The sequence below is a fragment of the Ursus americanus genome, chromosome 32 (assembly GCF_024610735.1).
Source record: "Ursus americanus isolate L20-20 chromosome 32, mUrsAme1.1.p, whole genome shotgun sequence".
NCBI classification, from domain to species: Eukaryota; Metazoa; Chordata; class Mammalia; order Carnivora; family Ursidae; genus Ursus; species Ursus americanus.
The window spans coordinates 28,405,642-28,419,720 of record NC_142158.1 but is presented as its reverse complement, the minus strand read 5'-3'; the positions used below and the strand labels follow the sequence as shown (position 1 = coordinate 28,419,720).

Sequence of the window (14,079 nt, the reverse complement as noted above, 5' to 3'; positions counted from 1 at the left end):
TCAGACACTCATTTTGCCACAGCCCCTTGGGTCTCATGGGCTTTAGCCCCATCAGTCTTCAAAACCAGGTGCTTTGGGGGTTTGTCTCTCAGGTGCTGGTCTTAAAAGTTGGGGTGCCTGATATGGGGTATGATCCTCAGGGAGAAATTTTGGGTTTTGAGTTCTCGTCTACTGAGGCTGTTGGCTGGTGGTGGGGTTTATGGTGAGATTGTGTCTTAGCCTCTCCTACCTGCTTCCATGTGGCTTCCCTCTCTTTTGCCCTGTGTAAAGGGTCTGTCAGTTTTAGTTTTTGTGTTTTGTTTTTCATTTTGGAGGAAAATGCTCCACCTTTAGCTACAGATTCAGTGTGTCTGTGAGAAGAGGTGAGTTTAGGATCTTCCTATTTCACCATTTTGAACTGGAACCTGCATTTCTTATATTTGTTGTCCTTGTTCACATCCTATGGTATGAAGGAACTTGTGTGTTTGTGTTTGAGAACATGGAGACATAGAACACCACCACGATATGGGTCATTAAGGGCTTCCTTCGCCTCAGGAAAGCATGCTGAATTACAAAATGCAGAAGACCCAAGAAAAAACAGGGAAGGAAGCAAGGAAATCAGATTCATATGTAACTAAAATTCAGAAATATAAGTGAATACCATGTTTGTAATGTCATGGAATGCTCCCTTAGTTTCTTTTTTATACTTCTTTTCTTTGAAACTACATGAAGCAGATGATTTTCACCCCATGTTTATTTGAGAAAAGCTTATAAAGACACGTGGGCAGAAGGCGAGTTCCCAAGCAAGGGAGGCAGTAAGGGCTGCACGGAAGGGACTGGGAGAGAATGTGGATGAGGTCCTACAGTCACACTGGGGCTTCCAGGTCAAGGATGGGGCAGACGGAGCCACAGGGAGGACAGCTTCTGCAGGGTCACTGACGCCAGGGCCAACCAGATCCTGAGAAAGCACTGTATTTGTGGAAAAATAAGAGTTGGAAGCTTCTCACTCTGCGAAGAAGCTGGAGAGAAAGGTTCTTCCTGGAGTGTCACCGTCTCCACGTCAGCTCAGGAGTCCTGCAGAGACACAGCAGAGTGTTCTTTCCAGACCCACCTCTCCAAGAAGCTGCTCCTCCCTCTCTCAGGGCCTCGAGTGAAAGCAATGAGGTAAGAAGAACATATTCTTAGGTCTCCTTGAGCCAATGTTCCTCTAGAGCGCAGACCATTTATTAAGTGGTGGAAAGAAGCTTTACTGCAAACTGCCTGATCACATTTCAGTCCTCCCGTTATTTCTGTCTCCTGGCTTGTCTCTACCATCAGTTCTAGGAGACCAAGTCTATCTCTAAAACAGGATGAAAGAGCATTACCTGCTGGCTGAAGTCCAGAGTGGCCTGAAAAGAGAGGGGGAACATATACTTAAAAGTATGGAGGCAAGTCTGTCCCCAGATACAATGTCCCCAGCCCCAAAGTCCCCTCGTTTCTTTAACACCACAACCCACATCCCATGATGCCAGGGTGGAGCAGGAAGTGAGAGGTGTGACCCATGAAGTTTTTTTCACACAAATTCAGTGGGATTTCACTAGTGGCTCTTCCTGCATTTGCCCCAGGGTCTCTACCTGAGGTCTCCATTCTTGTTAACCTCTTTCTTATCTCCACAGGCCAGATCCTATTATGTTTCAACATAGTAACCATGGAATGTTGATTTCTGGATTTCTAGGAAATCTGAGGTTGACCAGGTTAAGATAGGTTCTTTTTTTTTTTTTTAAAGATTTTATTTATTTATTTGACAGAGAGAGAGACAGCCAGCGAGAGAGGAAACACAAGCAGGGGAAGTGTGAGAGGAAGAAGCAGGCTCCCAGCGGAGGAGCCTGATGCGGGGCTCCATCCCAGAACGCCGGGATCACGCCCTGAGCCGAAGGCAGACGCTTAACGACTGAGCCACCCAGGCGCCCCTAAGATACATTTTATACAGGGTCACTGAGATGAGAATTAACTTAAACAAAGCCATATTTCTTCCCCTAGAAAAGTCCAGGGGGAATCTCACCAACAGGTGCCTTACCCTTCTGATTCCTGAAGTAGAGGAACAGCCCCACCACCAGGAAGAGCAGACCCAGAACAAAGCCTCCGATTCCACTCAGCATCTTGCTCTGTGCAGAGTCAGACCGTGCCCCTGAGGGAAGAAGTCATTTTAATGATTTTTATTCCAAATTCAACTTCTCTGTTGGAGACTTGGGGATTGAGAACTTTGAGAATGAGGAAGAAGGCTTGAGAATGAAGAAGGAAGGCTTCCCTAAAGAAGCAGAATAATTGGCAATTTCTGGAAAAGAAATTTAAAATCACTTTGCATAGATACAAAGATTAGGCACTGAACTTTTTAAATATCACAGCTCTGACAAATCTGCTACTTCAACATGGATGGGTGAGGATCCTGGGACCGCATGAAGTTCAAGTAGCTCGTGCAGGATGACAGAGCAAATAGAAGGAATCCAAGATTGGATTCTCCTCAAGTCAGGAAGGTCCCTACAATGTACAGGATGTGCCTCTCCTAAGATCACAATGAACAACTCAGAGCCACAGTGCCTGAAGCACAAGGCCAGCCCGAGGCAGGGGACTGGTGCCCTGGTCAAGGCAGAACCATGACCTGTGAGCCATGGAAAGTCAACCTCTTTTCTGTCTGCCAGGCACAATTGCCTCCCCAAGGAATGCAGGATCTGTAGAAATGATTACAAGATATCTCTAAACTCAGAAGATTTCTATCACAGGATATCACTCAGCTACCCCAAATGACTCATGCTGAAGAGAAGAGAACATGGGGCAGATGAAAACATGGTGTCAGGAGAGAGAACCCTGACACTCAGGAAGAAGCAAAGTCCCCTGCTTGGTGGGGGAGGAACTGAGGAGGTCAGACAGCTTCTCACTCCATTCCACGGTGACAGGGCTGGTCAAACTTGGGTGCTTCACTTGGCAGGTATAGACCTCTCCACTCTGAGGAACTGTCTCCAGCATCACCAGGGTCTGGAAGGTCCAGTCTCCATTTCGGATCAGGCCTGTGGACACGACCCCAGCCTCCTCTTCCTGGCCGTTCCGGAACCACCTGACTTCAATGTGGCCTGGATAGAAACCATTCACAGAGCAGACCAGGAGGTTGTGGTGCTGCAGGGGCCGGGTCTTCGTAGGATACACAGTGACTGTAGGCTCCGCTAGAAGAGAAGTGGTAGAAGGACTCAGTGAGGAAGACAGAGTCAGTCTCCCTGGTTGGCTGCCTGGCTGCCTCCAGGCTCTGGTCCCAGGCTGAGTCTCAAGCAGGCTTCTACCAAAGCTGGCCACGTGGCCCAAAAGAGCCAGTATCATGAGTCATGAATTTAATCCCAAATGTATGGATCCATTAGATTTGAGAGATGTTGGGGAAATTGGTGGGGTTTATTTTTCATTATGTGAAGCAGTTATTCCTGGTTGAATTGAAGTGTTTACAAGGTTTGCAAGGCATATAGTGTCTTAATTAAAAGCATGATTTCTGGTGTAGCCAGAATGGGCTCCAGACTCTGCTACTTTACTGATTCATCCTGGGTGAATTTTTACATTCCTCTGTGCCCCAGCTTTCTGACCTATCAAGGGGGATAGTGATACTGACTTAGCTCTTAGAATTATGTGAAGATTAGTGTACCGAAGTATGTAAAACAGTAACTGGAATTTAGCCTTCAATATATGTTAGCTACTTATTATCCTTGTTTTGTTGGGGAGGAAATATGACTCAAAGCAGGGTGGATAAGCTGGGGAACAGCTTGAGGTAGGGGGATGGGGAAAGAGAGTATGAAATTCTGGGAATGCTACTCTCACACCTCAGAACAACACAGAAAAGGTTCAACCCTGGGAAGCAGGAAGGACAGAGGTGATTCTCTAGCTCTGGGAGCTGAGTCCCGGGAACAGCACGGGTCCTGAAAGAGAGAGAAAGTAGCAAAGGAACTCATTTATTTAAAAATGTTCTCATAATTGCACTCGGCTGATCAATCCTTCTTCTTTGCGGTACAAAAATATGTATTACTGGAATGTTATCCTTTTAATAATTGTCTCCCTTTTAAAGCTGACATCTGAGCTCAGGGCAGGGTCTGAGATGCATAGTAGGTATCCTTAGTGCCTGAGACAATCCCTGACACTACGGCCTGAATAAATACAATTTCCGTTTTTGCAAAAGGAGAAATATGGGAAAACCTTTTTACAACACCATAAAATTGTAGATTTAATTGATGAGAAACCACTGTTAACAATTCTGTAGTATATTTCATTAAATAAAAATGTTTACATTTCTAGCCGGAAAAATAATAAACAGGGTCAATATGTACACCACAAACTAGGGAAAATGCTGAATCAAATGTCAGCAAATCACTAAAATCTTATGTATAGAGCATGCATGAAATCACTGAGAAAAACACCAAAACCCCAAAGATAATAGACAGTAGATAATTTTCACAATTTTAACAACGATTAGCCAAATAATATGTGAAAAAAAGTGTTCAAGAAACTTAGCAATCAAAAGAATAGAAACTGAAAATTAACAAGATAAATTTTCAACTGAGCATTTGGCAGTATTGAAAAAAAAGGTCTAGCAAAGGGGAATGTGAGGTTAATTGTTACAACTATATATAGGAATCATATGCAACTCTTTTAATTACTTTCATCATTATAAAAAGAGCAGTATCGATATATTTTGTAACAAAATATAATTAAAAAATACAGTTTCAAAATCGTTTCAAGTATGTAAGAATACACACACTCAGAAACAAAGCAAGGAGCTTCTGGGTGGCCATTAGGTTCTTGGTTTTGGCTTAGGTCATGGTCTTGGGGTGTTGAGATGGGGCTCCCCCCTCTCCCCAACCCCCTCCTTCAGGCTCCAGCTCAGCAGGGAGTCCCCTTCAGATTCTTCCCCTCCCTCTCCCTCTGCCCCTCCCTCTGTCTGTGGTCTCTCTCTCTCTGTCTCTCTAAAATAAAAAAAATAAATCTTAAACATTTTTCAAAAAAAGAAAGAAAACAAGAAGTTGAGACCTAAAAGCAGCCTCAGAAAGATCAGAGGGGCCTCAGAGGTCCCCCAACCCATCAAAAATTAGTTGACACTTTTTCTCAAAGACATGGTCCCACACACAGACATAGGCACACTTCCTTCAGGGGGTTCAGAATTAAGAAGAGTGAGTGCCAAGAACAGAGGGTGACTGGTCTCCTCACATTCTCCCCAATCTTTTAATCCTCCCCTCCCCTCCCCCAAACCTTCACCCCAACCAGGACGCCCTCCACCTCCCTCCCCAGGTCACCAACCACCTGCCTAGTGTTCCCTCCACCTGGAGCTCCTGAGCCCCCCTCCCCTCTCCCTCAGGGGCCACCAAGGATGCCAGATGTCCCCTCCTGTGTCCTCCCCCCACACCCACCCTCCCAACCCATCCCCCACATCCAGGCCCACAGCCCAGCTCACACTCATTCTCTGTCCCCCTCACTTCACAGTGCACCCCTCCCACGCTCCCCACAGTTCCACAAAGACACACTACAGTGTCCCCACAGTCACACACAGACACACCACACAGTCCCTACAGCCACACACGGACACACTGCACTCTCCACAGTCACACACGGACACAACCACACAATCACAACCGCACATTCCCCACAGTCACACAGACAGACCACACTGCCCCTGACGTCGCACACTCACAGGCATCCTTGTAACTTGTACTTGCTCAAGACCCTGTATGTTCACTCCGGACGAGTCTGTCTCACAGTCACACACACACACACACACACACACACACACACACACACACACGCCCTCCCCCAATCCCCGCCCCTGCCCCGCTCACCTTGTCGCCGCACCAGGAAGCTGTCCGACACCCCGTAGTTGTGTCTGCAGTACGTGTCCACCGCGGCCCGCGTCTGCTCCATGATGTCCTTCTGCTGGTTGAAGTACTCAGCGTCCGGCCGCCCCAGCTCCGTCACCGCCCGGTACTCCCCCACGTCGCTGTCGAAGCGCGCGTACTCCTCCCGGTTATAGATGTATCTGTCCAGGAACCGCACCCGCTCCGTGCCGTTGGTGAAATGACACTCGGACTTCCCCAGGAACAAGAAGTGAGCTGTGGGGACAGAGGCGAGCCGCTCACCCGCGGGCTCCCGGAAGACGCCGACCGCGGCACCCCTCGGTGGCCCCCCCGCGCCCCCAAACCACCCGCACCCACGGCTCGTCTTTCCGCTGTCGGCGGCGGGGGCAGGCGGCACGGGGAGGAGGCGACCGGTCTCAGGGGAGCCTTTCGGGGTCCCTGGGTCCCGGGCGCGGCGGCGGACCTCCCAGCCTGAGCCGCGCGGGCATTTGCTCCTCACCGCGTCCTCCCCGACGCCTCCTCCTGGCGGACACCCGCCTCCCTCCTCGCCTCCCACAGCCGGTTCCCCGGACCTTAAACGCGTCCCACCTGCTCGCCCGCCGAGCAGTTGGTTTGGGCTGAGCTGGCTCAGGCCGCCGCCGCCCTGCGAATCCAGAGAAGGACACACGCGTCCCCTCCACTCGCGGAGCTTCAAATGGAGGGAAAGGGACGGACAAAACCCAACCAGGCAAGACTTTATACGGGGCGAGACATGTCACAAGAGAAGTGTGCAGTTTAGAACAGAGAATAATCGAATGATCAGAACCACCTTAGGGTGCCAGAGAGGTGGTCTCAAGGGTGACATGACATGTGACGTGAAAGGTTAAGTAGATGTGACCTAGAGGGTGTGCGTGTGTGTATGCATGTGTGTGTGTGTGTGTGAGAAAGGGAGGCATGTTTCAGATAAAGGTAATACAATGTACAAAAGCTTGAAAGAATTGATGGTGAACTTCCTTAGGAAACCAGAAGAGAAGTTCACTGAAGCACAGACAGTGAGAGGAAGAAAGGGGAAAAAAAATTACATTGGAGAAGTCACATGGGGCTGGGCACTTAAAGCCTGTGGGTGATATTAGGATTTTGATTTTATACTAAATGTAATGGAAAACCATGAAGAGTTTTAAGGAGAGTAAAGCCGTGATCCTATTACAGGATCACAATCCCTTTTCTGAATTTCCAAATCCAGATAGCTCAGAAGATCAGGGCTTTTTTTTGGTGCCAAAACTCATTTGGCAAATCTGACCTGAGGAATTAATGAGTCGAATGTGTCTCAGAGCTCTTACTTGTGTGTCTGTACTTTAATATGTGTAAACACAGGTATATATGATATAAATGTATATATTTTTGGTGTTTTTGTCTTTATGTCATTGAACTGTGAAAACAAAGCTAATTCCTTTATCAGGACCCATAAATGGAGGCCACCCCAGCATCCCACCCTTTTCCCAAATCTAAACTTAAGTCAGTCTGCACTTACAGAAAACATCTGTCAAGGAAACAACATATACCAGTCACAATTCTCCCACTCAGGTTTAGCTAGCTTACCTTACCCTAGAAAATAAGACCTGGTAGCCTTATAAGGAAATCCCCCACCTTCTAGCCAATCATGCACTGTCTCCATGTTCCCTCTTCTAAAGCTCTGTAAACTCACGCTTGCCCAAATACCTTGGGAAAAGTGCTCCACAGTTTTTGAATCACTTTACTCCCCCAATCCATGGATTATTTTCCCTTGGATAAAGGATATCAAACATTTTACTAAATCGATTTAGTTTTGTCATTTGACAAAGTCAAAAGAGTTAAAGAAAAATCCTGTGGTTAAAAGTGAGATGGATAAATGGAAGCTTCTGATATCATCAATAGTCTGGAAAGTAGAATTATTACAGAACTGTGAAGCATTTTACTGAAAAATATTTGTTGCCGTCACCACCATTTATGACTTAAAAAGGCAAGTTGTTGAAAGTTAATAGAGATTATGTGAAATATTGAAAAATTTGGCTTAAAGCAAAAAATAAAAATGAAGAGTTGCACTTGCTTTGTTGAATGGATTCAACAAAAAGTGGTGAATTTTTGCAACTGTCTAGTTTTTTAAAGTAATGAAGCAAGCTAAAATTAACCATGAAATACTGAATTAGAAGGTGAATGTGTATATAAAATGTGAGTCTAGAAAATTTTAGAAGCAGTACAGTGTAAAACAGTTATCAACCACAGCACTATAGACATTTTGGGCCACATAATCTTTGTGATGGGGGAAGTGGGGAGGTCTGTTCTGAACATACTAGGCTATCTACCAGCCTCTCTGGCCTCTACCCACTGGTTGTCAGAAAAAAGCCCTAGTGTGACGTCCATAAGTGGCTCCAGACATTGTCCAATGTTCATGAGGTGAAGGAACAGGATTGGGGGGAGGGTGAGCTGTCCCTGTGTGAGAACCATTGGTGAAAAACCACCTGAGAAGACTGTGGTGAAAAGTCACTATTAATCATGAAGCAGTGGAAAATTACATGGAAAAATTTTCCCGTATCATACCTCTTGAAAATCTTGATCCTATATGAAACTTACGTTTTCTAAAAACCTGGTCCCAGTGCAGAGCTGTTTTTCCAGCAAAATAAATTTGTTTAGGACCAAAATTTACTGATTTCTTTGCCTTGGCAATCAGTCACTGTTATATTGTGATTTATAATAAGAATATATTTAGTCTTAGTTTCTGGCCCAGAGCTCTTAAAACTCTGAAAATGTCCTATGTGGTAAGAACAGTAAAGGTGTCTTTTGTTACATTAATGAGGTGACTTTGGATACCGCTGTGGGATGAGGGCTTGTTGCCAGGAGAATCCACCATGTGATTGGAGGGTTGAAACTTTTAGTCCCAACCCGCCTGACCTCCAGGGAAGGAAGAAAGGCTGAAGATGGAGTTCAGTCACCGATGGCCAATGATTTAATCAATGATGCTTATGTAATGAAGCCTCCATAAAAATCCAAAAGTCATGGTTCAGAGAACTTTTGGGTTAGTGAACACGTGGAGGTTCTGGGAGACTGGTAGGCTTGGAGAGGGCCAAAAAGCTCTGTGCACTTTCCCCATACCTGCTCTATCTCTTTCATTTAGCTGTTCTTAAATTTCATCCTTTTATAACAAACAGGTAACCTGGTAAGTAAAATGTTTCTCTGAGGTCTGTGAGTGCTCTAGTAAATTATTCGAAGCCAAAATAAGGAGTCACGTGAACCTCTAAAGTTGTCCCTTCCATCAGAATCATAGGTGACAACCTGAATTTTTGATTGGGATCTAAAGTGGAAGAGGGGCTGTCTTGTGGGACTGAGCCCTTAATCTGTGGGATCTCCATATGGATAGCATCAGACTTGAGTTGAATTGAGGACCACCCAGCTGGTGTTGGAGAATTGCTTGGTGGTATGGAAAACCTCCCTACACACTGGAATTGGTACCGGAACACCTTAGTCACCAAGTCATAATTTATCCTTCACATCCTCTTTCTTGGTTTTGCTGCCGTTGGTTCCCTGCTTATCTATAGTAGTAAACTATAGCCACACCCATTTCATTCCTGTTCAACGTCCCAACTAATTTATTTTCTAACTTTCAGTCTCCTACTCCCAATACCAGTAGGTATCAAAATTATTAGCACTGGCCAGATGTAGAACTCTCAATTCTGCAGTCAAGTCCCCTCAGAAGGAGAGAAACTAAGAAAATAATGACATTCTCATATAGATAGTTTACAAAAATGAGTAGGTCCCCAGAATTTGAGTAGAGACCTTTGCAAAACTCCTTTTGCCCCAAAAATGATGGACCAGACCCCTAAGGTCTATGTTACTATTCAGAAATTCTCTAAGTATGTTCCTGGCGGATGAGAAAGTTAAAAAATAACAAATGTGTGAAGTTGCTGTCCTGTTTACAATGTGGCTTATGTAACAATTAGCACTGTTAGTCTATGCTCATGTGCCCAATTTAAGTTTGTAGATTTAGCAAATACAAATATAAGATGCTCAAGTAAATTTGGATCTCAGGTAAATTATCAAAGTTTATCTGAAATTCAGATTTAACTGGGCATCCTATTTTTTATTTGGAAACCCTAGCCCAATTTGTTAACAAAATCTCAGAAGGAGTGTATTGAATACTTCTTTTTATCCTTTAACACATGCCCATGACAGCCTGCATGTAGCGTGAACTCATATGGGACTTTTCAGACAATAAGTGCAAAATGGATGCAAAATTTTTTTTTTTGTAAATGGAAACTAGTGGCACTTGCCTCTCTCCCCCACTCTAAGATACACACTGGTACATGTAAACATCAGAAATTTTATCAGTTTTACCCAACCTAGTACTATTTATTAACAGTAGTTAGAAGCCCAAGCTCTAGAATCAGAAAATTTGAATTTGAATATGAGCTCTTCCACTTGGGTCAGTTTTTAATATCCATGAGCCTTTTTTCTTTATTTCTGAAATAGATTTAATAATATCATATTCTCACAGTGTTATTGCTAAGTGTGAAATTAGTGACTCTTCCCATGCTGATCACATAATTACTCAATATATATGACCATTTTAATTTTTATAACTCCTATAAATGTAAACTCATAAGATCTTTCTACCTTATTCTCCTAAAGCAAATAATACCTTCGTTATGATTAGGCAATTTTTTCTATTAATTTTATTGCTAATTACCATTTGAACATACAAAGGCAGAAACATTGGTTTATGCCTAATAATGGTGTATACATGAACTTAATACAAAAGAACTCTGCTGACATAGAAAAGAGGGAATTTCAATATACTTAGATTTATACTATATAATCTGTGTTCTAACACTATGTAACACTGGGTAAATCACTTAACTTCTTTGAATTTTAAATTCCATAGCTATATATGTTTTTACTGCTACAGGTAGAATAGGATAGGTATGGGAATTATACACTGATATTTATAGGCCTGCTACATAGTAACTGCAAAATGTTTTGATACTTTATGCTGATAGAGGCCAGATACGTTTTTTTTTTTTTTCATCACTCCATCTTCATCACCTAGGGTAATAGCTGGGGTAGTGTAGGTTGATAGTCTCCCTGACTCCATTTGTGAACTCCTACAATCCAGTCTTCACATGGTGGTTAGAATTAGTTTTTTAAACAGAAATAGACTTACCTTTATCCCTTAAGTAGTCCACATAGCTCTCTAAATAAAAATCAAATTTCTTACCATGGCCATCAGGATCTAATATGATTTGGCTCCTTACTTCCTCCCCAACCTCATCTTATGCCACTCCCCAATTTGCTCACTACACTTCAGCTACTCTCATCTTCTTTGTGTCTTTTAAACTCAGCAAACATCTTCCTGTACTTTGGCCTTTCCCCTGTTTCCTCTCCCTGGAAAACTTGTCGCTTAGATCCTTCAAATGACTGGTTTGTTCTCATCATTCATGTGTCAACTAGTGTCACTTTCCAGGGAGAGGTCCCTAGCCCTTGTGCTGAAGTTGGGTGAATTCAGTTTTCTCTGTTTCACAACGCTGATGTATTTTTTTTAAAGAGCACTTATTTCTCTCTGAAATTTTTTTCCTTTATGTAAAATACTTTTAAAAAATATTTTATTTATTTATTTGACACAGAGAAAGAGAGAGAGAGAGAGAGAGAGAGAGAGCACAAGCAGTGGGAGCAGCAGGCAGAGGGAGAGGGAGAAGCAGGCTCCCCACCAAGCAGGGGGCCTGACACAGGACTTGATCCCAGGACCCTGGGATCATGACCTGAGCTGAAGGCAGATGCTTAACTGACTGAGCCACCCAGGTGCCCTCTTTTTGTTAAACATGTATTCAGTTATTGTCTTTCTCCCCTGTTGTTGGGTAAGTTCCATGACTGTAGGGGCCTTTTCTTTCTTAGCCAAATAGAATTCTCTGATCCTAAAACAGAACCCAATATATAATAGTTGTTTGGAAGAATATCTATGGTCTAAATGAATAAACCCAGTGTTCTGGGACTTGATCACTGTAGGACCCTGGAAAGTAATAAAGGGCTCAAGCTCCAACACTCTTTTATTCTGATGACACTTTAGAACCCTTCTGCTTCCTATGAAAATTTAGACAAACTTCCTCTTTCTCCTTCTAGTCATAAGAAACATTCGCAAGTAAGGAAAGGTGATTTTAAGAAGGAGAACATTTTGTTATATTTCATTTCATCCAGTGGAAATGTGATAGTACTGAGGGTCTGTGCAAACATTGGGGATTTTCAGTAATAGTGATGATATAGCTGGGGAAAGAATAGCGAGGAACTAGAAGTAGAGGAAAAAAACATGGCCAATTAAGGAGAGGGCATGGTGAATGAACCCATGAAATTTGGGGCTAAGACTCCAGGAGGTCAGTGAGTTTCCTTGATTTGTTTATCGACTTTCAGCCCCAAGAATATAAGCAACCTTCACACCATTGGTACCCTGCTCAAGGTGTACAGTTTGAATCATATGAAATTGCTGATAATTGACTATTTTTGGCTTATGCAAATAAAATTTCATATAATTTTTTCTATACTAGTTGAATCACTTCTTATGGGCTCAGGCCAGAGAAAGGGGAGATGTAGGAGAAGCTGATAGTATAGAAAGGTCAAAATAGATTCATACTGAACACTAATCTGTGCCAGGTTTTTAGGAGAAGGCTTAAGCTCTTTAAGGCATTGAAGAACACCCCACAGATGCTCCTTATCTATGGGGTTGTTTCAAGCTCTAAGGTTCTCTGTTTCAGTTCCAGGGTCCTCTCCACAGGAGAAATAGAGGGAAAACAGACCCCAGCTTCTGTCAGATAACCTAGAGCACAGGGATACGGACCTTATAAACATTAGGGTTCAGGAGTAAAGGAAAGGAGGTGATGCAGGAGGCCCCTTGATACATCTTTACATATTAGGGAGAGGCACCAACATCACAGACCCTGCTGAGGCCAGAACATAAGGTCTTCTAAAGGAGATCTTTCTATTTTCTTTTGACTCCCCATAAAATTTTCAGGCAAACTTAACCTTTTGCTGGCATAACTCAACTAAAAAAGGGAACCACTGAAGGTGCCTGGGTGGTTCAGTTGGTTAAAGGCTGGACTCTTGATTTCAGATCAGGTCATGATCTCAGGGTCATGAGATCCAGCCCTAGGTTGGGCTCTGTGCTGAGTGTGGAGCCTGTTTGAAATTTTCTCTCTCCCTCTCCCTCTGCCCATCCCCCTATCTCACTTATACGTGCATGTGTGCTCTCTTTCTCTTTCTAAAAATTAAAAAAAAAAAAAAAAGGAACCACCAGATGGGAAACTATTTGGACTTCATTATTTCTTTTTCTTTTTTTTTTTTTTAAAGATTTTTTATTTATTTATTCGACAGAGATAGAGACAGCCAGCGAGAGAGGGAACACAAGCAGGGGGAGTGGGAGAGGAAGAAGCAGGCTCATAGTGGAGGAACCTGACATGGGGCTCGATCCCATAACGCCGGGATCACGCCCTGAGCGGAAGGCAGACGCTTAACCGCTGTGCCACCCAGGCGCCCCTGGACTTCATTATTTCTAAATCTTCTCAAGAACCTGAAGGAATGGGATGGAAGGCTGGAGAGATTTCATTAGAAGAGAAATAGGAAGAAATGGCCCTTCCTTACGAAGAGCTTCCATATGAATCTCTTTTAGAAAGGACAAGCATACAGGCTTTTTGTTGTGGAAAGAACTGGGGATCCATATAATCAAGATGGGTGATCACTGAAGAAAATGTCATAATTTTCTAAGGGACATGGCCTGGACGTGGTGACAAAGTTAACTCCCTTCCTTCCCCTATCCCACAATAGCTTATATACTAAGGTATGTACTTACGTGGGGTGTCCGTAGCCCAAGCCAAGGGAGGGCTCAGCATCATCAGTATCACCATCAGAGCTGCCATTGATAAGCCTCTAGGGAACCAGAGATATGCCATCCTGGAGAAGAGAGAGGACAGGGTTTGGGGAGCAGGTAAGTCTCAGTGAGGACTAGGACCGTCTTTCATCCATATGCGAAGTAATACCAACCAAGGAATTGATTTTTGTTTCTGGATTGGGTAATCTCTCTGTTGAAAGCCAATCAGCCTCAGATATGAAAAGCATCATCTGTTGCTGGTCAGAGATTCAGTATTAAGATCCAATTTTGAAACTTAGAATTTCCTGAATTAAAAAGATTGTTTTAATTAAATACTTTCAAGATTTGATCTAGTCGTATGTGAAACATTTTTTTGGACCCATA

General features: G+C 43.7%; 1 protein-coding gene across 1 annotated transcript; it reads right to left on the bottom strand.

The window, feature by feature from the left end:
* Window positions 1–715: 715 nt before the first annotated feature.
* On the bottom strand, window positions 716–13,863 carry LOC123790949 (DLA class II histocompatibility antigen, DR-1 beta chain-like). Its single transcript, XM_045795558.2, has 6 exons — window positions 13,678–13,863; window positions 5,820–6,089; window positions 2,895–3,176; window positions 2,036–2,146; window positions 1,344–1,367; window positions 716–1,053 (listed from the first exon to the last, which is right to left on the bottom strand). The coding sequence occupies exons 1-6, from the start codon at window positions 13,775–13,777 to the stop codon at window positions 1,040–1,042; spliced, it is 801 nt and encodes a 266-aa protein (XP_045651514.2). The 5' UTR covers window positions 13,778–13,863; the 3' UTR covers window positions 716–1,039.
* Between the last annotated feature and the right edge of the window lie 216 nt (window positions 13,864–14,079).